The 26,079-nt window shown below is 31.6% G+C and overlaps 1 protein-coding gene across 1 annotated transcript; it reads right to left on the bottom strand.

Moving 5' to 3' along the window:
• Positions 1-9,557: 9,557 nt before the first annotated feature.
• On the bottom strand, positions 9,558-13,070 carry LOC125813124 (aluminum-activated malate transporter 13-like). Its single transcript, XM_049492610.1, has 6 exons — positions 12,782-13,070; positions 12,551-12,691; positions 12,005-12,274; positions 10,987-11,096; positions 10,721-10,864; positions 9,558-9,943 (listed from the first exon to the last, which is right to left on the bottom strand). The coding sequence occupies exons 1-6, from the start codon at positions 13,068-13,070 to the stop codon at positions 9,614-9,616; spliced, it is 1,284 nt and encodes a 427-aa protein (XP_049348567.1). The 3' UTR covers positions 9,558-9,613.
• Between the last annotated feature and the right edge of the window lie 13,009 nt (positions 13,071-26,079).

Below are 26,079 nucleotides of genomic sequence, written 5' to 3'. Positions count from 1 at the left end.
CGTATTCTAACTTTCCAAAACTGAATTAAGTTCTATTTTTACCCCAATAAATCCCTAAAAGTGAATTAGGAAATTAATTAGAGAAAAGACTACTTTGCCCTTCCCTAATTCCGGATTGGGACTTTCCTCAATCCAATAACCCAACTTCCGAAAGACATATCTCACTCATATGATGTCGAAATCGTGCAATCTTGGCGGCGTTGGAAAGATCTATCCAAGGGCTTTCCAACCATATCTAGAGTTGCTCCTAACTCATCCTGAGCTAGGAGTTATGGCTGTTTGAAAATGGCCAAAACTCACTTTCTTAACTTAGACAAAATTTCCAGATTTCCTTATTCTTTCCAAAAATCAATATTTTCATATTTTAAACTCTTTATAGTCTTCTCTAGGTGCGAGATGTTACAATATCTCCCGTTGGGGACATTCGTCCTCGAATGAGCTTTATTTCACTAAGCTAAGGGTAGCAACATCAAGTGCAACACTCAACAAGCAAAGCAAGTAACAACATTCTTACTCATAATTTAGATAGTACTAAGAAGAGAATTAGTACCTTGATCTGCATTCCCTCCGGATTCAAAGAGATGTGGATATCTCTTTTTCATATATTCTTCAGCTTCCCAAGTAGCTTCCTCAACAAATTGGTTTCTCCAAAGGACTTTGACTAAAGCGACCTCATTTGTTCTCAACTTGCGAACTTGGCGATCTAAAATTTGGACCGGAATCTCCTCATAAGATAAATTATCCTTAATCTCATCATTTTCAGTTGGTACTATCAACCCTGCTTCACCAACATCAAACCATCCAATAGGAGATCTGCATCTTCTCCCATAAAGAGCTTCATATGGAGCCATTTGGATCCTGGAGTGGTAACTGTTGTTGTAAGCAAACTTAATGAGAGGTAGGTGATCATCCCAATTTCCTTTGAAATCAATCACACAAACCCTCAACATATCCTCTAAGGTCTGAATAGTGCGCTCTGCTTGCCCATCTGTTTGAGGATGAAAAACAGTACTTAAATTCACCTTCGAACCCAAACCTTTCTAGAAAGATTTCCAGAATTGTGCAATAAATTGTGCACCTCTATCTGAAATAATGGAGACCAGAACTCCATGGAGTCTTACCACTTCTTGAATATATAGCTTAACATAATCTTCTGCTGAATGGATAGTCTTTACCAGCAAAAAGTGGGATGATTTTGTCATTCTGTCGACAATCACCCAAATAGAATCATGTTATCTGCGAGACCTTGGCAAACCTGTGATGAAATCCATATTAATCATCTCCCACTTCCATTCTAGAAGTTCTATATTTTGCGCCAACCTACCGGGCCTTTGGTGCTCGACTTTCACTTGTTGGCAATTTGGACACTTAGCGACAAATTCAGTAATGCCCTTCTTCATGCCATTCCACCAATAAACCTCTCTCAAGTCACGATACATCTTTGTGGAGCTCGGATAAATGGAATATCTGGAGCTATGAACTTCCTCCATGATTCTCCCTTGGAGTCCATCCACCATAGGTATATACAATCTATCTTAATATCTCAATACATCATATCCCCCTTGTTCAAAAGCTAATACTTTTTGCTTTTGAACATTTGCCTTCAATTCAAGCAAAATAGGGTCTTGGTTTTGATTCTCTTTAAATTCTGACACTAGTGATGATTAAGCCCCGTTCGTCACCACTATTCCTCATTCTGTGTAATCCATAAGTTTGACTCCTAGGCGTGCAAGTCTGTGCACATATTTGGCTAACTCTTTTTTTTCTTCCTCAACATGGGTGGTACTACCTATAGATAACCTTCTTAAAGCATCAGCAATCACATTAGCCTTACCTGGGTGGTAAAGAATACTCATGTCATAATCCTTGAGTAATTCCAACCACCTCCTCTATCTGAGATTGAGCTCCTTCTGAGTGAACACATATTGCAAGCTCTTGTGATCAGTGAATATATCAACATGAACACCATACAAGTAGTATCGCCAAATCTTCAAGGCGAAAACTACATCAGCCAACTGTAAGTCATGGGTTAGATAATTCTTCTCATGAACTTTCAACTGTCTGGAGGCATAAGCTATAACTTTGTCATTCTGCATTAACACACAACCCAAACCAACTCTAGATGTATCACAATACACCACAAAGCCTTGAGTACCATCTAGTAAAGTTAACACTGGGGAAGTAGCCAACCTCTTCTTCAATTCCAAAAAGCTTTTCTCACAAGCTTCAGACCATTGAAACTTCGCTATTTTCTGAGTCAACTTCATCAAAGGAGACAAAATGGACGAGAAACCCTCAACAAATCTCCTATAATAGCCAGCCAAGCCCAAGAAACTCCTAATATCAGTTAGAGATGTGGGTTTAAGCCAATTCTGCACTGCCTCAATTTTCTGAGTATCAACTCTAATACCATCACCGGAAATAATATGGCCCAAGAATACCACAGACTTAAGACAAAATTCACAATTGGAGAACTTGGCATACAACTCTCTATCCTTCAAGGTCTAAAGAACTATTCTGAGATGACTAACATGATCTTCTTCATTCCTTGAATAGATTAGTATGTCATCAATGAAGACGATAACAAACATATCTAAATAAGGTTTGAAGACTCTGTTCATAAGATCCATGAACGTTTCTGATGCATTGGTCAAACCAAAGGACTTGACCAAGAACTCATAATGACCATAACTAGTCCTGAATGTTGTCTTTGGAATGTCGCACTCCCTAACTTTCAACTGATGGTAGCCTGATCTGAGGTCAATTTTCGAAAAACATGTGGCACCCTGAAGTTGATCAAATAAATCTTCTATCCTTGGAAGATGATACTTTTTCTTGATGGTAACCTTGTTCAACTGACAGTAGTCTATACACATCCTAAGGGAACTATCTTTCTTTCTCACGAATAAGATCGGAGCGCCCCAAGGTGAGACACTTGGTCAAATGAAACCGTTATCTAGGAGATCTTTCAACTGCTCCTTCAACTCTTTCAACTCTGCTGGTGCCATTCTATATGGCGGAATAGAAATAGGACAAGTATCTGGAATGATGTCTATGTCGAAGTCTATTTCTCTCTAAGGAGAGACTCCGGGTAGATCATCAGGAAAGACTTCTGGAAACTCTTTTACTATAGGAACTGACTGAATGAGAGGTACCTCAACACTAGAGTCATTAACTCGAACTAAGTGATAGATACAACCCGTCGAAACTAACTTTCTCGCCTTAAGGTACGAAATGAAATGACCCTTAGGCACTGCTGAACTACTACTCCACTCTATGACTGGCTCATTAGGAATCTGAAACTTAACAACTCGAGTTCTGCAATCTATGGAGAAATAACAGGTATGAAGCCAGTCCATACCTAGAATGACATCAAAATCTACCATGTATAGCTCAACTAGATCAGCCATGGTGTCTTTGTGATTGATGGAAATGACACAATCATGATAGACTCGTTCAGCTAGAATAGACTCCCCAACAGGTGTAGAAACACAGAAGATTTCACACAATTTCTCAGGAAGAATCTCGAACTTATTTGCAACATAAGGAGTTACAAAAGACAAACTTGTTCCTGGGTCTAGCAAAGCATAAACATAAAAAGTAAAGACTTTGATCATACCAGTGACAACATCTGGAGGGTTCTCTTGCTCATGGTGACTAGTGATTGCATAGAGGCGGTTTGTTCCTCTGCCAGTACCAGAAGTAGCTCCTCTAGGTGCCGCCCTGTTTAGTGGCGCAATTGATGAAGATTGGGCTCTATTGCCCGGATTTCCACTACCTTGTCTGATCTTAGGGCACTCCTTCATGAAGTGACCCTCTTGTCCACACTTAAAACAACTTGTCTGGCCATCACGACATTTACCTGGGTGGGTTCTACCACACCTAGCACATGCAAGAGTCAAACTACCTCATTGTGCCATACTACCTCGGGACTGTGCTGATCTAGCCCTGACGTCCTGCGAATTCTGGACATTATAGTCACCTCTGTTTCTGGGTGCAGGTGCACTAGCAGATGATGGTGCTGGCCCCTTTTGCTTCTGAATGGACGAACGATTCACACTGCCCTTCTGCTGCCCAAACTCATTCCCAGTCCTAGCTTTATTGCTTCTATACTCTTCTTTGTCCCTCAACTTCTCCTCTTCAACCTGCTGCACATAAACCATCAGCCTTGAGATGTCCATGTCGCCTATCAACATCGCAACTGCCCTCTTTGCTCGATAAACGACCCAGACCAGCAACAAACAAGCTCATTCTGCTCCTCATGTCCTTAACCACTTTAGGAGCATAGCGAGATAACTGGGTGAACTTCAACCCATACTCATGCACACTCAAGGATTCATGTTTTAGTGTAAGAAATTCTCGTACCTTAGCCTCTTTCAATTCTCGAGGAAAGAAACACCCCAAGAAGGCTTCTTCGAAACAAGCCCAACTAGCAGGTGGTGCATTCTCAGGTCTACCCCCATTCTACTGATCAAACTATGTCCTAGCAACATCCTTCAATTGATATGCAGCTAGTTCAACCCTTCCAGCGTCAGCAACATGCTTCACCTCAAAAACCTTCTTCAGTTCCTCAACAAAATTTTCTAGATCCTCAGTAGTGGATGAACCAGTGAAACTTGGAGGATTCATTCTCAAGAATTCGCGAATCCTCGAAATGTCAGCCTCATCTTGCCTTGGTCCTCTTGGCTGCCCAACCTGGTTAGTCACAGCTTGGCTCAACATCCGGATAGCCTAACAGAATTCGGCATTAGTGACCTCGCCTTGAGGTTGCACGTTTGGTGCATTAGGTACCCCTTACTCTTGTGGTTCAACATTTCTCTTAGTTGGACAACCTCGTGCTACTCTTCGTGGAGGCATGGTTATCTGAAACACGCACAAGTACGAATTAGAGGGAAACTTTTAGAGATAAACTCTAACGCAAGAGATGGATGTGAAGGAAGTGAAGAATTTCCTAAATGCTTCAGCCTCCTAATTATAGATGTGGCATGTTTCACACCGATAACTAGGACTCTACAGACACAGCTTCATAGACTCCCTAAGACTCTTGAACTCTATGCTCTAATACCAAGTTTGTCACGCCCAAAGTCTACACCCTGGACGTTGCCGGCACTCGGAGACCATTGTTGACCCCAAGCGAACCCTTGGCCTGGCTACTTAACTCAGCGGAAGACTTAATTCAACACAATATAAGTTCATAAAATAACTTAAATGATAAAATATGGCCAAAATGGGAACTTATGTCTCAAAATAAAATATCTGTAAATACATAGATGAGAATCTCATAACTACTGTCTAATTGTCTATGAAGCCTCTATAATACTGAGATGGATGTTGGGACAGACCCTACAACATCCGAATAAAGAAGAACTAGAATAGCGAATAAAAGAGTCCTCCGGAATGCAAGGAGGCTCACCACTAACTCTGGAGTGCTCGACTAGATCAATGGCGTGCTGGATGCTGATCCTGGCTACCTGCGTCTCCATCATAATAAGATGAATGCCAACTGACATCAATACATTGAATGTACGAGCATGCGAGTTGGAATGCTAAACAACAACTTAAGCTTTAAAGGAGTACAAAGGAACACTTACCTTGGCTCTGTACAACTCATGAATAACTTAACTCAATATAAAGAAATAAGACACGTGCGATATATATATAAAGCTTGTAAAACAGTGTAAACAACTTAGTTAGTTAAAGATACAGCAATAACAAACTCAACTTTACTTATATATAAAAGTAATATAACTTTTGTGGGAGATTCTTTAACCGACAACCACCACTATGAGCCTTAGTGATGATACAACGTTTTACCTCACATTGCCCAAGGACCATCCTATACCTCGCCGTGATATAGGACCTTACTTAGCTTAGTGGATTTTCACTAGCTTAACTTACGTGATCATCTAAAAAGTATGACCCGTTAAATCCCATGTTGGCTACATGGTTCTTATGTAGAGTTGAGTTAATATGAACTTGCGTCCCCAATTCGGTGCTCAATACTACTCCCAAAAATATACTTTAGCTCATATCTTTTTTAAACACCTCTTTCTTTAGTTTGATATAATTGCTCAAAGTTTAGCCCAAAGGCTCTCTTGGAATCGATGTTCCCTTTTTCTTGCTCAAATGTGTAATACATTTATAAACTCCTAGGGAATACTTAGTTCCCTTATAACTTTTGAGAAATGAATTCAACTCTTTACTCTTTGGTTAACTTGAAAACTTGATTCTTAAAACGAAGTTAAAACATTGTTAAAGACTCTTGAAATCTTTAAGAAACTTTGCTTTGATTTGCTTCTTAACTTCTAGACTTGACTCTTAACTTCTTTGACTTTGATCTTAACTTTCCTTGAATTGGATTATGGATTCAAGGTTCATGATATCATGTTTATGGATGATTTCATGATGTTTATATGTACCTTAGAATGTTAAAATCAACTAGGAAACATAGGTACATCACTACGAAAAGGTGGGAACGAATAAGGAGAACTGGCGTCCCTGGCGCTCTGAGAGGCGCGGGGCGGCAACCTTCAATATTCAGAGACCAGTCTGAGGCACGCTGGCTGGCGTGGCACCCCAAGGGTGAACACTCAGAGACCCTTTTGGGGGGCGCTGGCTGGCGCCACGCCCCACCCCTATACCCAGGTGTTTGATGACTTTGTTTCTCCGTTTTTCATCTCTAAACCCTCTAAACTTTAATGGTTCTTTCCCCAAACACTTAGGATCATTAGTACCCTCAATACCCAATAGATTTAACTTCAAAAAGCAACCCGGAAACACGAATCAAATCAACACTTGGCATTCAACAATCAACCAACAAGAATTCAACAATGTTCTTCAAGAACTTCACTTTTTAACATATGAACAACCCAAAATCGCTGAATTGAAACAAGTTGGTGTGTGGGTGAACTAACCCATCACTAGAAGATCTCACATACTTTAATAGGGATCACCCCCGTCGAATTCCACTTCAAATGCTTGATGTTCTTTGCGAAATCTTGGCTTTTCTCCCTTTCTTTCTTCTTTTCTCTTTTCTCCAAGCCCTAAGCGTATTCTAATTTTCCAAAACTGAATTAAGTTCTTTTTTACTCCAATAAATCCCTAAAAACGAATTAGAAAATTAATTAGAGAAAAGACTACTTTGCCCTTCCCTAAATCCGGATTGGGACTTTCCTCAATCCAATAGCCCAACTTCCAAAAGGCATATCTCACTCATACGATGTGGAAATCGTGCAATCTCGGTGGCGTTGGAAAGATCTATCCAAGGGCTTTCCAACCATATCAAGAACTGCGTCTAAATCATCCTAAGATAGGAGTTATGGTTGTTTGAAAATGGCCAAAACTCACTTTCTTAACTTAGACAAAATTTCCAGATTTCCTTATTCTTTCCAAAAATCAATATTTTCATATTTTAAACTCTTTATAGTCGTTTCTAGGTGTGAGATGTTACAGTTTTCAATATCACCGTTTATGATTTATATTTCACATTGTACATATTATGAATTTTCCGTTAATTTTTTTTATTTTTATGCAAGTTTGTTTACATATTTATGTAAAATTTATGTATTTTAAATTTTTCGTCGATTAAAAAAAATCAATTTTTTTCTGATTTCATTTTAATATTTCAGATTTATTAGAATCTACAAATTCATTCATATGTTTATTTTGTTTGATTTTTAATACATTTATATTTGCTTTTAGTGTTTTAGATTTGGGGAAAGCATATGTATGTCTACAATGTCTGAATCAACAGTTTATTTGTGTATTCATTCTATATATATATCAACAAGTTTTACATTTTTTGCTTTTACATTGTATTTCAATCTCAATTAGTATACCACATGTTTGTATTTCCTTCTTAGTTTGTCTTCATCCTAACGGTGTGCTAACAATTTTGTATTTTATTGGGTATTCATTCTATATTTCAATCTCAATTTATATGTGAACAAGTTTGTATTTCTCTTTTGTTTTGTATTCAACCTAATTGTATACCAACAAGTTTTGTATTTTATGTGCCTACTTTACCTTTCAAAGTCACTTTGTATTTCAAATGAAGAGAGTATTTAATTTCTTTTGTATTCACAACTTTATATTCAATCTCACTTTGTATTTATAACTTTGTATTTTCATCTCACTTTTGTATTCATATATTGTTGTATTCAACATATAGTTCATGATTCATTAGTTTGTATTTTACCTTTCAAAGTCACTTTGTATTTCAAATGAAGATTGTATTTCTTTTGTATTCACAACTTTATATTCAATCTCACTTTGTATTTTCATCTCACTTTTGTATTCATATATTGTTGTATTCAACATATAGTTCATGATCGATTAGTTACATTAACTTAATGGGATACAAATTATTGTATGCATTCAAACAGAAAAAACAACTACTAAACTAAAAAAAAAAAACAATTTCATTTGTTATACATCATAATTTGGATACAAAACATCCGAAAAAAGCTATAAATCTCAATGCATACAAAGATTTCACTGATTCAATCAGGAAAAAAAACAACACTCTTGTACTTGACATATGCGAATATCTCATCCAAACAAATAAAAAAATCAAAAAAAAATACCTGATTGTTTTTCGATTGTTCACTAGATGCGACAAATTTATAGTTGTCAATTTTGAAAAATTATGTTTCAAAAATATGTCATATTCAACTTGAAGAAGCTTTGAAAGTTATCAGATGAATGATTCGGAAGACAAACTAAATTATTTTAATTTTTTTTTTGATGTTCTTAAGAAGAAAGCAAAAAACCGCTCGACGAAAAGATGGCTATTTATGCTCTTTTCAAAACGTAACTGATTTGTATTTAAAATCTTTTTTACCTTTTTTTATTTTTTTTGTTCCATGATTTTCTCTGTTCTGTTATTAATTATTTGTATTCTTTCAACTTAATCAAAATAAAATAAATACATAACTAATCCCTTAACAAATTAAAATAATGACATTTTAAATAAATAATGAAACGGTTGCTAAGGAGTCCCACTAAAAGCTAAAATATTGTTGTTTTGAAATTTTCCTAAATATTTAGCCATTCTTTTGATAAAAAATGTTTATGACAAAAATAACTTTAATTTTCGTTCAAGGGTGTAATTTTGTACGCATGATCTAAAGGGCTTAAAGACAATAATTATATTTCAATTGGGAAGTTAAAGAAAAGAAAATTGAAAAGGAATTGGCATTTATTCACTTATGTATTATATATAATATATAAAATGTTATTGAATAAAAAATTTAGACCATTAAATCATCTTTACTTGTTGAATCAGATAGGGGTGACCTATTATTATAATATCAAATTTATCTAAACTTAATTTTTTCAATGTGGAATATAAATTTATATATGACTGTACAATAAATAGTACATATGAGCTCATAACTTTAAAAATATACAATGAGTTAATAGCTAAGAACCTTAAAGGTTCAATACATAGAGTTTATATCATGAATCTGCCTCTAGCAGCACATAATAACCTATGTTACAAATTTTACATTTTAAGGAGACTCACCTTGAAATAATATCTTTTGAGTGACTAAAAATTATTTACACAGATTATGTATATGCATATATAACATCTTTACCAAAGACACTATAGTCACACATCAAGTTTCTTGTTGTGAAAGTGAGCAATTTCACCAAGTTCTTCCACCTTGGTAGCCAACAATTCAACCTTGTCCATCATCTCTAAAATTTGAAAAATAAAGCTGGCCAATCCAAGAGTACTTTCATTATCAGTCGAATTATTATTATTGTCTAAGTTTACAAGGAGGCTTAGCTCTTCTCTCATGCATTGTGTTATCAAACTTTTCGCACGACATCTTTTCATGTCTCTTATGCTATCTCCAAGTTCCATCAAAATTGTTGCTAGTGACAAACCTATTTTCTCGCATGGTTCTCTTATGTTGTCTCTTTCCGTTGGGGATGACTGTGTAGTATCAAAGAAAAATTATGTTAGTTACGAATAATTTAGCGATAAATAAATGAAAAATGAGTAGATATATGAAAGAAATAATGTGATTAACTTGAAACAAGAAACATATGGTCAAATTACATGTCTTGTAAGATTTTTGCACATATATAGTAAAGAAGGGATAGCAAAGGCCTTCGCATTTCCATCCCTTATATAGATAGAGAGGAAGGCTAGAGCTTTAGATGTTTTCATATTATCAAAGAGTTGAACAATGATTTTCTTTCGTGTTGTTAAAGATTTGAATAAAGAAAATAGAAGATGAGTTTCTGATTGAATTGATCAAGTCATTTGGCTCCTCTTTCATTAGGTCACTAATTTTCTTGATTTTCTGATACTTGACATATGTCAATCCATACATGGTCTTACGATTTTATGGTGACGTGTACGGTGTATTTTTGGTGAACACTTGTGGCTTATAAATATCTTTTATCTCCATTTAATGTCTCACTTAATTAATCTTTCATTACTTTCAATATGATCTAGAATAAATTAATACTCCACAAAATGATTTTTTATTTTTCTTAATATTAAATATTTCGAACAAAATTTAATTTGTCAAAATTAAACAACTAGTACTATTTGAGACTAGAGGGTGTATTTAATTATTGTCACTTTACTCCTTTAATGGTCAATTAAACTAAATTTTTAATCATGGTTAATTTTCTTAAACATTTCTTTTATACTATTTTGAAAATGAAAAATAAATTATATCTTGGAGTATTTATATTTCACCTGTCTGACTGATTGAATGCATCCTTTAAATGAGATGATCATTGCTGCAAGTTCACTTAAAACTTCTCCAATATTCAAATACTTCTCCCATGGATAAAAAAATCCAAATTTTCCATGCCAAGGTTCCCACTTTGCAAAATTTACCTGAAATATTTTACATTTTTTAATTATTATAACAAAAATAAAATATATCCAAGATAATGAATTTTCTAGTAAGATTTTAACTTTAGTATAGAGTGAGTAATTGTTAATTATTATTATTATACCAATGATTCATCACTAGACTTGGAGTGCATTACTGATTTGCATCCACTGATGTCAATTGTTGCCTTTTTTTCCTTATCATTGGCTATCACAAAATATTCCTCTAAGCACCCTGAAATTATTAATAAGAATAAACACATTAAATAAACGAGTTTAACTATTTTATAAAAAAATTTTATTGATCTAATTAAAAATAATTGCATGTAACTGTTTATAATAAGTTGATTTAGCAATCGGGAAAAAGCTATTTTGATAGTATAAAAATTATTTATATCGTTTTCAAACCACTAGCAATAATTAAGATACTATTAGGAAATTTTATCAAAATTATAGTATTAATTATGTAGATTTTGTCATGAGTTAATTATGGCATTGTATATTTCTATTTGTTCATCTTTTTCTTTTATCTTAAGGAATTTGATAATACCAAAGGACCCGTTTCTTGACGATAAAAATTATATATTTACTATCTCCGTTTCAAAAAGAGTGACCTAGTTTGACTTGGCACGGAGTTTAAGAAAATAAAGAAAACTTTTGAATCTTACGGTCCTTAAATAAAGTTATGTCAAATGTACAAAATTACCCTTTAATCTTGTGTCCTTGAACATGTCATGTGGAAAGGTGAAAATAAAATGTTTCCAAAAAAAGAAAGAGGTCAATCTTTTTGAAACATACTAAAAAGAAAAGTGAGTCATTACTTTTTAAACAGAGGGAGTACTTTTTAAAAAAAAAATATTTTTTTTCATTTTATTTGAAAGTTAGTGTTTTATCATAAAAAGTCCAAATTCAATTTTGAAGTTATATTTCAAATATAGAAAATAACTTATAACTTGTTTTCCAACTCACTTTTCACTTTTAAAGTACTACATTGAAGCATGAACCTTGTTTCAAATATATCAACTCCAGCTCTATATATTCCAAAAAGAGTGAAAAATATTTGAAATCTACGACGAAACTCCTACTAAAGTTGGATATGAATTGTCCATGTTTCTTTTAAGTAAACTTAATTATTATTATTACCTTGGATAGAAGTGGCAAGTTTATCAAACTTAGTTGCAGTGGAGAAATGAAGTTCATCACCAGCCCAAATGGGATATATGAAACTTGTAAAAATGCAAACAGCAAAGCCCATCCCAATGTTGGACAGTCTCTCTCCAGCCAACTTCATTATTTTGTCTGCTCTAACACCTGATACTACTACTAAACTGAATGTTAATATAAATATCATAACTCCATAGTCATATTTCTTCTTCACACTTGGTATCAACCTTGAGTATGTTGCGCCAACACCTGTTTCATCATACAACGTAACAGTCATTCTCTATAACAACATTTCATTATAACCGTAAGTTTTTTTCTTGTGACCTTTTATGTTATGTTATGTTATGTTAGGTAATTACTAATCTTACTTATTAGGGTTAGTTATATGTAATTATTGTTCAGGTGATGCACCTGATAGATAACCACATATAACTGTTCAAAATAAATGAAATTAGTAATCTGAAAAATAAAGTGGACTTAACCTAGCTAAAATAGTATTGAGGTCATGAAAGTATTGTTAATTACCAATGATAATGACAGAGATGCCAACAACTAAGGCACCACCAATTTCACCACTTTCATCAGCTAAGATTGCAGCCAAACATCCCAATCCTCCGCCCAATAAGGTGCCAATCGCTCGGTTTATCCCTTTTCTTAGTGTAGCACCTGCTCGGACAACGCGCTACACTATCAGATAAATTTAACTTATATATACAGATAGTAGTATAAACAATTTTTTACGCTATCAAAACAAACCTATGAAGAATTCAAAGACGACAACCACAGTCATAATAGCCCACATAGCATTTTGTCCTACTTTTTGGAATAGAGGATCAAGCAAGTACAAAAGTGATACCAATACTAAAGCAATGCCAACTTTGACACTATGTATAACTTTCTTGATATCCAATTTGGCTATTATATCCTTAATAAATGAGACAGTATCAATAAAGGAAAGTTTGGTTTTGTGTAATTTGTTTTGGTCATGTTGAGAAATAATAATAATATTTTCTTCATTGGGAACAGGTACAACGTTAGAACTCATGATGATGACTTTAATTTGATCTTAATTATATTTCTTCCAAATATTGTGGAGAATGGAATAAATAGTTGGAGAGGGAATTAATCATATAACTTAGAAGATAATAATATTGCCTATTTATAGGACTAGTTATAATGCAGCTCTGATGTGGACACTAGTAAAATGTGGTGCACGCTTGTTTGGCCAAACTAAGACAGGTATCAAATACTATGAAATTTCCATGTTTTCCTATTTCTAGTACTTAAAATTGTGGCGAACAACTTATTTAAAAGTTTTATCTATTAAAGTGAACAGATAAATATTTGTTTTTTGCTTTTTCATTTTGAATCCCGAATGTTATTTGATATTATGTTGAATTGTGAAACCAAATTATTTAAATCGTTAAAAAGAACACAATTTTAATGTTTGGTTCTAAAATAATTTAATTCAAACATTTTTCGTTTTACTCTTAATGATACGTAGAAATAAATGATATGTTTAAGGTTATAATATTCAAATATATATATATATATATATATATATATATATATATATATATATATAATTTAAGATTACAAAATTTATTTATTTTTGTAGATTTTTAAATTTTGTGTCCAGTCAAAACTAAAACACAGAAAAAAAGAATCAAAGGAGTAGTTAATAATATTACATCTCTAATATTTTATAAAGTGTGAGGATATATATGCAGTGGCTAAGACAAAATTTTCACTAAGAGGTTTACAATTTGAATAAGTAGATACAAAAATTAGTCGACGAGGAATTCGACATTTACTGTATACCCAAAAATATTTAAACATATCTAAATAGTACTAATACTAAGTAGGCGTTTGGCCATGCGATATCATATCACGTTATGGTATCGTGAGATGAAATCAGCATTTGATCATGCGATTTTACACTGATTCCATCTCATGATTCCATATCATGAGATGTGATTCCATATTCTCCAAAAACTATGATATGGAATTATATGGGAATTCCATATCATGATTTGAGATATTTTAATACAATTGATCCACAAGTTTATATTTTGTTGAAACAACCTCACATTTATATCTACTAACCATTTATTTCATATGTAAATAAAATTTATAATCACATCATTACTTTTTAAAATTTATTATTCTCACCGACATAAAATTTATTATTCTCACCAACATATAGTCACTTTAACTCACACCAACCGATTGTTGAGTAATAAATTTGTTTTGTTCATTTACTCCAACACTTAATTTATTACTTCTACCATTTTGTACTTATTACAACTATAGTTATATCTATTTGAACATGGAGTGAATGGTAATCTCTTCATTTACTCTAATAAATTTATATGAAAGTTAGGTTGGATAGGCTTTGGGTATTTTTCTAACCATCATTGCACGAAATGATAGTCAAACGCTCGACAAGTGAAACTTTTCAACATTTACTTGAAACAATTAACCGGCATGTAAAAATAGTTGCCGAGGCAATTAGCCAGATGGCACCACTATTTATACAACCAAAAAATATGACAAGTGTACATTCCAAAATTCGACATAATACTCGATTTTGGAATAATATTTTTTTATTAAATTAAAGTTAGAGGAAACAATACTTAAGTGTAGAACAAATAGCTTTATAATAATTTATTATGCGATTTTATAAATTTTTGTTTATTTGATAAGATTGAATAAACAATTGGGGCAATTTTAATAATTTTACAACTTATGGGATTTTTATGTTTATGAGAAAATATACAACACAAAAATTTCATATCGCATGTCCAAACAAAACTTCAATTTCATCTCATGATTCCATATCATGATACTATATTATGATTCCATATCATGATTCTATATCACATGGCCAAACGGGCCCTAATTATAATTTTTCACCGAAAAAGATCCAAAATGATACTCTAACTCCGTACATACGCGTCTTTTAGCTTTTGTGAGCTACAGTGACTTTAAGTGGCTCACGCACCATCCTAAACTTTGATGGTTTTTGTTCACACATTCAAAATCTATGGGTTATTACTATTCTTTCCATTCCTTTTTAATTTACTTCTTATAATAAAAAAATTATTTTTAATTATTTTGCTTATTTATTTTAGAAAAAATAACGTAATTACATGATTTAAAATAATATAATTTCTAAAAATTCTTACCATTTGAATTAATTATAAAAATCTTATTTTTTTTCTTCTCTCTCTTAATATTCGGATACATTACTCCATCTCTATAAGATACACTATAATTTTGCTTATGTACAATGTATCTGGTAAAAATGTTTAGATAACCCCAATTATTTCAAATCTAAATCAATATGAATCTGATTTATAGTTATGTATCTGATACATAACTAATGTATTATTTGTTATGTATCAGACGAAGGAGTAATATATCCGCAAATTCTTTAAATTTCAAAATCATTGTAATTTGAGAAACTTTCGAAATAAAATGTCAATAGCGTCAAATTATTGGAATTTCTATACTTTATACTCATTAAAAGATATGTAACAACAAAAAAAAGGAGAGAGTTTTTGTTTTGCTTAATGAATTTGGCTAAAGAGATTAAACGATGGATTTTGACTTTTGAAATTCGTACTTTTTGTGTATAACTACTTTATATGCAATAGTGTTCTTCTATCATAGGCCAATTTATATTTTATCTCTTTATTTTCTTGATTGAGAATATTTATAAGATATCCTATAGACTATAGTTTTTATCAACAACGTAACGTAAGTTAGGATTAATTATCTTCTGTTTTTAATATTAGGAAAAAGTAATGACAATAAGGCTATGAGTGGCACATGCTCATAATTTTTCATAAATAATCATCGTGCTGTAAAAATAAAAGTTAGGGGCTTCTCAATCAAATTATAATTTGTACAACTATTAAATTAAACAACACACACATATATGTGTATATCTTGTTAATTCATCATTAAGAGTTGCAGTAGACGTAGGAAACACACCAATGTACCAATAATTTGTCTAAATCAACAAAAGTGCATTATATTTTATGGCAAACCAGAAGAAAATCGATCGTAATGCGTACGTATTTGACAAAGAAAGTTCAATTTTAATTTGTCTATAGATAATATATAGATCCGTCCTGAACTATGTAACCCTATTCCTAATAGATTGACCCCAAAATAGCATATCCAAATTATAAGAAAACCTATAGACGCTACAATTGCAGAATTTGGACCCCGCAAGTTTCTATTTGTTCGAGTATGTAAATAAATTGCAACAACCCAAGTCCCAACAAATTACAATCCAATAACAAATAACCTAAAACTTTATGGTTTACGAAGTTTAGTTGGTATAATTTGTGTGCAATAAGTAAGTACAGATTATATACAAATTATATGTTCATTTATTATACATTAATTCCAAGTTTGGAATATTTTTAGCTGAAGAAATATCTCCTATCGTGGTTGTCGTTGAAATATACTAATTATATAATTAATGTATAATAAATGAACATATAATTTGTATATAATCTGTACTTACTTATTGCACACAAATTATACCAACTAAACTTCGTTAACCATAAAGTTTTAGGTTATTTGTTATTGGATTGTAATTTGTTGGGACTTGGGTTGTTGTCTGGTGTAAAAATTCTATTTTCTGAAGTGGTGTTGTATGAATATTGTTCGAGAAGTATATATGGGTCATCACATGAATGTTCTTATTTTGGGGTGATTATTAATTTTTGCCTCTCAAAATGATGATTTTTAATTTTCATCTTTTGGTACTTTAACGGATCAAAAAGTGGTTGAAAATACTTTTGACATAAAGAAAATACAAAAAATTATACTATTGCAAGACATAAGTTTAGTTTCAGAATATCAAGCCTTAAGAAATTCATAACTCATTAATTATGCTTAATTCCTACGTCCAAACTTATATCAATAGAGGCATAAGTTATGATGATTCAGAATGGACAAAATTATGCCTTTATAGATGTAACTTATTTCTACAAAACTAATACTCTTATTTTAAGCTCTTTAAACATATAATGCAAATTTCATGTTTGTTTGATCAAAATGTTTGATAAGAAAACAAGTTTCATAAAAATGAGGAGAATGACTTCTGGAAGTAAGGAAAACAAATTGCATAAGTGGCATTTCAAATTTGTTGTCTTCTCTCACCCTCCCATTCTCACAATCCCCACCCTTGACCATCCCACCCCCTCCACCATCGAACCCCACTTTCTGTTTCATCTCGTCTTCCTAGTATTTTGCTAAATAACATATAAATATAAGATATATATACTAGAATACTATTTTCTTATTTACTTATCAATCACTCAAAAAATATGTTCAAAAAATTCATTTATTTCCAAAAAGTAATATTTTTCTATAAATCATTTTCCATAGAAAACACCTTCGTTCATACTAAATACAGGAGTAAAAAAAAAAAAAACAAGAAGGATGGTTAATTTGAAGTAGTGGGAATTGATATTTTGATAAGATGATCTCTTGACTAATTGGAAAAAGTAGTATAATATGGTGCGTTGCTTATTATAATGTTAGAGCCACTACAATTTGTCCATTATTATTCAGTTTATTGTCTGCTGGATTCTCAATAAAAACCTTTTTTTTTCTTTCCTACTTAGTTTGCTATTTTATACTTTCAGATATTCTTGTCTCTCAAAGAAATATTATATATATCCACCCAACTAATTTTAGCCAAAGCATATATAATAGCATTCACGTCCACTAATTACTATTCCCCTTTCCTTTTTAGTCTATTTCAAAAAGAATGACATCTTTTTTTTTTGGTAACATTTTAATTTCAACTTTCCACGTGGCAAGTTTAAGGCCACAGGATTAAAGTGCAATTTTATACATTTGACATAACTTTAGTTTAGGACCACAACATTCAAAAGTCTTCTTTATTTTCTTAAACTCCGTCCGAGTCAAACTAGGTCACTCTTTTTGAAACGGAGGGAGTACTATAGTAAAAGATCAAAAATATTAAAATATTATTTTATTGGGCAAACTACATAAATCCCACTAGTTTAGGTCTTAATTACTAAGATTCCCGATAGTTTCAAATATTACTTCATCTACCATATTTCATGCTTAGGATAGATGAGTTTGAATCCACGAGATACATATATCTGTCGAATTTTAAAACCGATATACATATTTTATTTGTTTAAATTAATTTGTTGTAACTGATTTCTTAGTAATTGAGGATTTTCAGAATACATGGACAATTAATTCTAGAAATTTAAATTAATCAAATCTCTTAATATAAGGCGGAAATCAAGGAGTGTATATATGTTTAATTTATTTTATTTTATTATTCTTTGAAATAATAAATTCATTAATATTATTAATAAAAGACAAAATCATGTATATCTTGGTCATTAACTTGATTAATTTCATTTTATTACTTTTAAAATAATAAATTCATTAATTTGATGTATCTATTATCAATATATGATGTATCCAACAAACTAAACACTTAGATACATGAGTATCATATAAGTACATTCATATGTATCATAGAAGTATCTAGTATCAATTTCGTGTATTTATTATATGTGTCTAGTATTAACTTAATGTATCTATTTATATGACCTAATATTAATTTCATGTATCTGTTTATATGATCTAATTTTAATTTCATATATCTTTTATATGTATCTAGTATTAATTTGATGTATCAAGTATCAGTTTCATACATTATATTCAAAAACATGTATCTCAGATACATAGTAAGCATATACATATAATTATGTGTATCTAATTATGGAATGTAATTGAAACGCACAAATTTAGGAATAAATCACGAGTGTGTAGTAGTTGTCTTATCATTAATCCGAAAAAAGTAAAATATTTCAAAAAACTTCCCTTTATTTTAGCATCTGAAATTATTTCTCATAGATACATATATTTTTAACTCAGATACATGAAGTCTTAACTAGATATATATATACACCTGATATGTATTCAACATTGTTGCACTCGATGTGTATCTAATGATGTATTTGTTCTGTTAATTAAAGCTTGGCGAAATTCTTCCATCTTGATTAGGTCGTTCCTATATTTAGATCTATTCTCGGTTTGGATGTTGGTGGATAAAGAGTTAGTCCCTGCAATGAGAAATTCATGAGTGAAAATAAACAAATAAAAGTTGTTTAATTTAGTATAATATTCTTAATGTGTAGTACATTTAACAAGAATCATCCGATTTTGAGAATTGTCAGTCATAAAAGTGTTTGAGAAACAACAAAATTTAAAAATATAAAACTTAATTTGTAAAACTATTTAATATTGAATTTCAGAGCATTATGAACTTTAACTTAGATACAAAACCAAGACAAATGAGAATAATAAAACAATAGAAACAAGCCTATATGTATAATGCTAATTTGAGCATGAAAACATGTATTAAGAGGATGAAGGAAGAAAGAGGGAGAAGAAAAAGGAAGAAAGAGGGTTGGGTGGGGGCAACGGCAGATGAAATGAAGAGGGAGAAGAAAGTGGAGGTGGAGGTGGAGGTGGGGGGCGGGGGGACCGGCAGATGGAAGAAAGAGGCAGAAAGAAAGAGTGTTGGTGGACTTTTGAGGAGTTGGGGGTGGGGGATTTGAATTGTTAATGGACCATTAATTAAGGAGTTTAAATTTAAGATAATTATGAAATATCATATTTAAGGAATTAGTGTATCTGATTAAATATTTTAAAATATATGGTATAAATATTAAAATTGGTAGTATGTGTAATTGTTTTAAACTAGAAGTAGATATAGTATATATATGGTAGTGATTTATGTGTAGTTAGGTAGTTTTTTCTATTTTTTGTTTATATTACAACGCTTTACAAAAATAAGGCAATGCCTGGGGCCTTCAAAAATTGGAGGCCTCAAATTTTGGCGAAGAACAAATTATGTGTTAATTTTTTTTGTAACAAGGCAAATTTTGATATGTGTTTACGATAAATCGCTATAGTATTTACAATTTATAGTTATTTGTAGGGTTTTATAGCAAAATTTTCTTTTCTCCCTCCTTCTTTCCCTTGCCTCTCTCCTTCCACTGACCCCGCTCTCTCTCTCTCTCTCTCTCTTGTCAATAAAAAGAAATTCATTCAAATGTATTATGTATTAATTGTATTCGAAAAGTTATTTTTGTATTGTCTCAACTATATTTGTATTCTTTATCAATTGTATTTGTGATTCATACGAATACAATATGCATTCATCCTCTCCGTCAAATGTATTATGTATCAATTGTATTATATTTTTATGTTGTATCATGATGTATTGTATTATGTATAAATTGTATTTGTGATACAATGAATACAAAATGTATTCATCCTCTCTCTCTTCCCTCTCTTGATCTCGCTTGCCTCTCTCCTCCCTCTCTCGATCTCGCTCGCCTCTCTCCTCCCTCTCTCGATCTCGCTCGCCTCTCTCCTCTCTCTCACAACCTTGTTCACCCCCTCTCCTCTCTCTTGATCTCACTCGCCTCTCTCCTCCCTAATGTGTATTCATTTTGATACAAATCATTTTATATATTTTCTTCTCCAAAACATGCAAAAAAAATACTACGAATACAAATGTGAAGTAAATCAAAGTGTACCTACTAATTGTAATTAGTGAAATTGTAGCTAAGAAATCCTATTTAAGGTCTAAAAAATCATATTATTTTATTTTCCTTCACCCCATTCGAATAAAAGAAATCAAGAAAACATTGTTTTGCCTTCTTACCTTCTCTTGGTAACACTCACATTTGTTTCAACTCCTTTTGTACTCTTTTTGTTTAAATATTTGATAAATTAGAGTAATACTTTATCGAAAATATGAATCAATCTTCTAAAAGTGTTGAATAAAATGAATTGCATATTCTCTTTTTTATTCCTTTTAAAATTTTCAAGCATTAGAAACATATTAAAATAGGGTGTATCAAGTTATCAACTTCTTGAATCAGATTCTATCTCTTATCTTTATTTTAAAATTTTCAACTTATTACTTATTGAATTATGTTAACAATTCACATAATGATTGTCTAAAAAATGAATATTTTTCAACGTTGAGTTGAAAAAATCTTGTATAAAACTAATAATTAAAAGAAAACTTATTCAAACAAATCATTTAGAATAAAAAATATTAAGTAATAATTAACATTTAAAAAATTAGAAAAATAAATTTTAAATAAATACATATGAATTTTATTTAGATTTTAGGCCTCTAATTGAAATTTCGCTTCTTAGGTCTAAAACAAGTGAAAAACACGCAACTTACTGCCATTAATATACCGAATTCAGTTCAAAACTTCAAATACAATAGGTACATTACCAGTATAGGTGGATTTTAAGATTTCAATTTAACAAATTCAACTTAAAATCTTATCAATGAGCCATCAAATTTTTGAAATTATGAATTTGAATTTAATTAATTATTTTCTTGTACTCAATATATGTAACGACCTGATTCCGTCGTTAGGTAAAAGTCAATGAAGAAAGGATTGGGGCCAAAAAAAATTTCCATAGTAACTTAGAATTTCCCAACCTAGTCCAAATTTGAACGAAATTAGGGTCATTAAGGTGTAGGGAAATTTGGTAATTAATGAGAGATCTAATTATGATTTAGACCATATGAGTAGATAGCTATGACGTTAATGAACCTGTACAACTTTACGGAATCGAATTTGGGCGAGTAGAACTCTAAAAAATGTTCTTAGCGTGAAAGCGTAACATTCTGTCTCCGTGTAGGCCGTTGTAGCTGGTTGGGTCCACCGTGATGGGCCAGACGTGACTTAAAGTCGTTAATAAACCCCTAAACGACTTTATTTGGCACTTTTTGATTAGAGCTAAGGAGACGACCCCAAGAGACTTCTTGACCGTTTTTCACCATTCTTGAGGCAAAAGGTAAGGTTTTAACTCCCCGAATCCATTTTTCGATCCGTAGAACGTAATCTAGTGGGTCATTATCGATGGGGGAGGGTTTTGATCTAGAATTTATGGTGGAAAAAACCCTAAATTGGGTAGTAAGATCTTGGGTCTGGTCTAGGAATATTGGATTTGTTATAATCCGGATAATTAGACCTTTGATTGTTGACCCTTGCATATAAATTGTTGTTTGTAGACCTAGAACGAGCAGAAAGAATCCGGAAACGGAAGATTCAAGTGCCTTAGGGGATTCAAGCTTGGATTCGAGGTAGGTGATGGTTGTGATTCTATGATTGTGTGATGTATGTTTGTTCTTGCTTCATTATGATACGTGTATATGTATGAATGTTGCAATGTTGATCACACTTGTTGTAAATGAGATAGATAATTGATGAATGTCATGAAATCATGACTTAAATGTATGATCTTGATGATATACTACAACAAATTCAATTATTAGGGACAAGTAATTTCGTCATTTATAAATCATATTTCGTCCCTAAAAATCTTGTGAGACGAAAAATAATTCGTCACTCAGTCATCACTAATGTGTGTCTCTTAAAGTATACAAATATGATTTAATGCTTTGTCGCTAAAAGTATTATATTAACTACAAAAAGAAAAATCGTCCCCAAATGCTTAAACATTTGTGAAAATTTTATTTTTTGTAAAAAGTTTATTTTTTGTAGATAATAGTATGTTTTGTCACTAAAAAGGTTATTACAACCGACAAAATTATGTCGTCGCTAATTATTTTACTTCAATCAATGACGATGTCAATTGTTTCTAAAGTTATATACATTTCGTAGTTGAACAAAATCTAATTTCGTCACTAATGACTATATTTTATATACCAAAAAATATTTTGTTATTAAATGTATTAATTAGGGACAAATTTATTATTATAAAAAAGGTTAATTTTCCTATTATCCTCCCCCATCTTAAATATATTTTAAACTCCTTCCTAGGAGTTCCCACATTATGCTCTCTTGGGGATTCAAACTCACAACAACCTTAAGGTTGGAAGTGAGGAGTATTTACCATCCGATCAACTCTCTCTTGTCTCTCATTTTTAATTTATTTTCTACTTCATTCACTTCTTTCAAATTTAACTTTTGTAGATATAATATATTATATGATTATTTATACACATACACAAGTGCATGAAATTTACCACCCACAATTCATTCAAATGTAGATTATATTTTAATTATGTATATTTTTTAACATATCTTTAATATATTCAGTACGATTCTGTCATTTTATTCAGTTATTTTAAAAAAAATTAAAAATTATTTAGTACAATTATAAATTTATATAAAATTAAAATTTCGATTTTATTTAAAAAATTGAATAATTAGTTCAATTCGGCCAGTAAATCAATTGTTTTGAAAAAAAAAAACATTGATACCCATAACTATAGTACTTCATCATAATATATTTGAAATCCTAGGTTGTTCATTTCTTTCATTTGTTCTTTCATTTTTTAGTTTATTTCGATTTTCACACTAATGGAAAAAGAATAGAAATTCATGAAATATTTCGCACCTTTGCAAAGTCTAAGTTTGTATAGTTGATCTACGTGTATTTGTGAAATTACTATTAAATATCTTCATATTTTTAGACAGAAGCAAATAGATCAACTTAGTCTATGCAGTTTACCAATCACAAATCAATAGACACGCACAAAAATTAGCACCAAGACTTGAAAAATTATTTTTTCTATTGTCTTAATCGATGAAAGTGTATCAAATAAAAAACAAAAGTGTTAACCAACAAATATTAGTGATCTAGCGGCAGAATCGTACCCCATTGACGATACTTATAACCTGGATTGTATTTTTGAAATGATGCATTTTATAATTGTGTAATTTAAGAAAATTCATGAACTGAACTTTTTCATTTTTACAAAATGGACCGAATTCGTTGGTTTTAATATTTTTCCTCGCCAATTAACAAAAGGACTCTATCTATTTCTTATGAAGCACTTATATTATTCTTTTTGTAAGTTGTCACTTGTAATTATGAACAATTGTAGCCAAAAAGAATTTGTATCTAACTATGAATTTTTTTCGTAGCAAATAGTTGAATTATTCACTACAATTTTTAAGTCATCGCTATTTAACACCTTGCATATTTTGTGACAATTTTTTTGTTGTCACTAAATCACAGATTGATTAGAGACGATAAATTTTTGTCACCAATTATTTATACTATTAGTGACGAAAATAAATATCATAATTAAAGCTAAATTCTTATAGCTAAAACTTATAATATTTAACTACGAACTCTAATTTGTCTATATTGTAACAACATAATTTTTTAGATGAAATTTTTTTGGGTCCAAAAATCAATAAATTTTAAGACAAAAAATAATTTTTCATGAATTAGATACTTTATTAGTGACGAAATAATGTGTCACCGATAACTTTAAATTCGTGACTAACACTACTTAACAAATGGCGCGAATTAATTTTTTGGTGGGAAACTTTAGTAGACGAAACTTTGCTACGGATTTTTATGTTTCGTCACTAAAAGTATGTGTCTCATATATTTAAGCACGAAAAATAAATTTTATCACTAAAAGCAAATAATTAGTGACAAATTTGATGTCATAACTAATAGTTTCATAGCTATATATCATATTTATTGTAGTGACTTGTGATTGTGATTGTGGTGTGTGAATGGGATCGGTTGCCACGTTTGGGCATAACTAACTTGGATCGGTTGCCACGTTCCGGCATGCTAACTCTTTGGGTTTGGATTCCGTGAGAGGACCAATGACTTGTTATATATTGACTTATTGTTATGAACATGATCATGAACTATGACTTATGACTTCTCAAAGAGTTCTACTTAGTGTGAGTGGGGGTATGGGACTTCATTCATGCATTGCACAAGTGGACTTTAAGAGTGGTTGTGGTGTGGATTCTCTTATTGAAGCATGTGAAATTGTAAGTTGCTCATAAATGATAATTGATATTGTATATGTTCAGTGTATGCATGTTTATGATATTGTAATGACTTGCATATGTTTCACTTAGTGGGATAACCGTGTAATCCCACTAGTACACAGTGGTTGTGTACTGATACTGCACTTGATCTTATTTTTGTTGAGTACAGGGCATCTTCCGGCAGCTATTGATGTACCTCAGCTATGTGACTATTGAGCGTGACCGGATTCAAGGGTGAACCAGTTCTTTTAGGCTTCCATGGATCTCTCTTGTTTAAGTCCACTCTTTCGGACTTAGACTATTGGTTAAGTTGTTGTTTAGTTTCGGGGTTGTACCCCTTGTTCTTAGACTTGTCGTTAGTAGAGTTTTGGTATATTGACTTTCAGGTTCTAGACTTTATTCTTCCGCAATAGTTGTTAATTGTTTGTTAAACCTTTGAAATTTATGGGAACTTCGCTATTTAGTTTATTTAACCTGCTTCCGTAGTTTAAATTGTTTAATTAGGCTGTAGTAATGGTTCTTCCACCGGAGAATTAGTGTGGGTGTCACTAACGACGGTCTGGGTTGTGACAATATCAAAAATAACAAACTCATATAATAGATTTTGGCCTATTTTTCTTTTTTGTCAAAAAATTATAATTTTAACTTTTCACGTGATATTTCAATATATGTTAAATTTAAAATTATAATTTTTTTTATTATTATTTTCGCAAACTTTGCATCAAGTAATCCAATCTATGACGATTAAAGTGTATTATTTCCACCAATGGCATCATGATATATATATATAATATAGTAATATATTTTGGTTGTACTTGGACCGTACTCTTTTTGCCCCACTTGCTACTACTTGCAAAAATCCCGATGATAATTGATATCCACCCTGGTTCGCAGAAAATGAATGGACAGGAGTAGAGGGGACAAAGAACCCATATCTCCATTTATCATACAATAAATATTGATATCACTTGTTGAAATCAAAATAATATGGTATTATGAAGAAGTTAATATAATTGTAAATATTGATGGCTTGAAATCAGTTGACAAAGAAAATTAAGTTAAAAAAATATAATATTTAATATAATTTGGTCAAATGATCTACGTTTTGAATACGAATACAAAAAATCATAAAACCTATTGAGAGAAAAATCTCTCCCCTAAACAAAAATC

The sequence above is a fragment of the Solanum verrucosum genome, unplaced genomic scaffold (assembly GCF_900185275.1).
Source record: "Solanum verrucosum unplaced genomic scaffold, falcon-dt-bn FXZP01000235.1, whole genome shotgun sequence".
Taxonomy (NCBI): Eukaryota; Viridiplantae; Streptophyta; class Magnoliopsida; order Solanales; family Solanaceae; genus Solanum; species Solanum verrucosum.
This window is presented reverse-complemented; position numbering and strand designations above follow the sequence as displayed.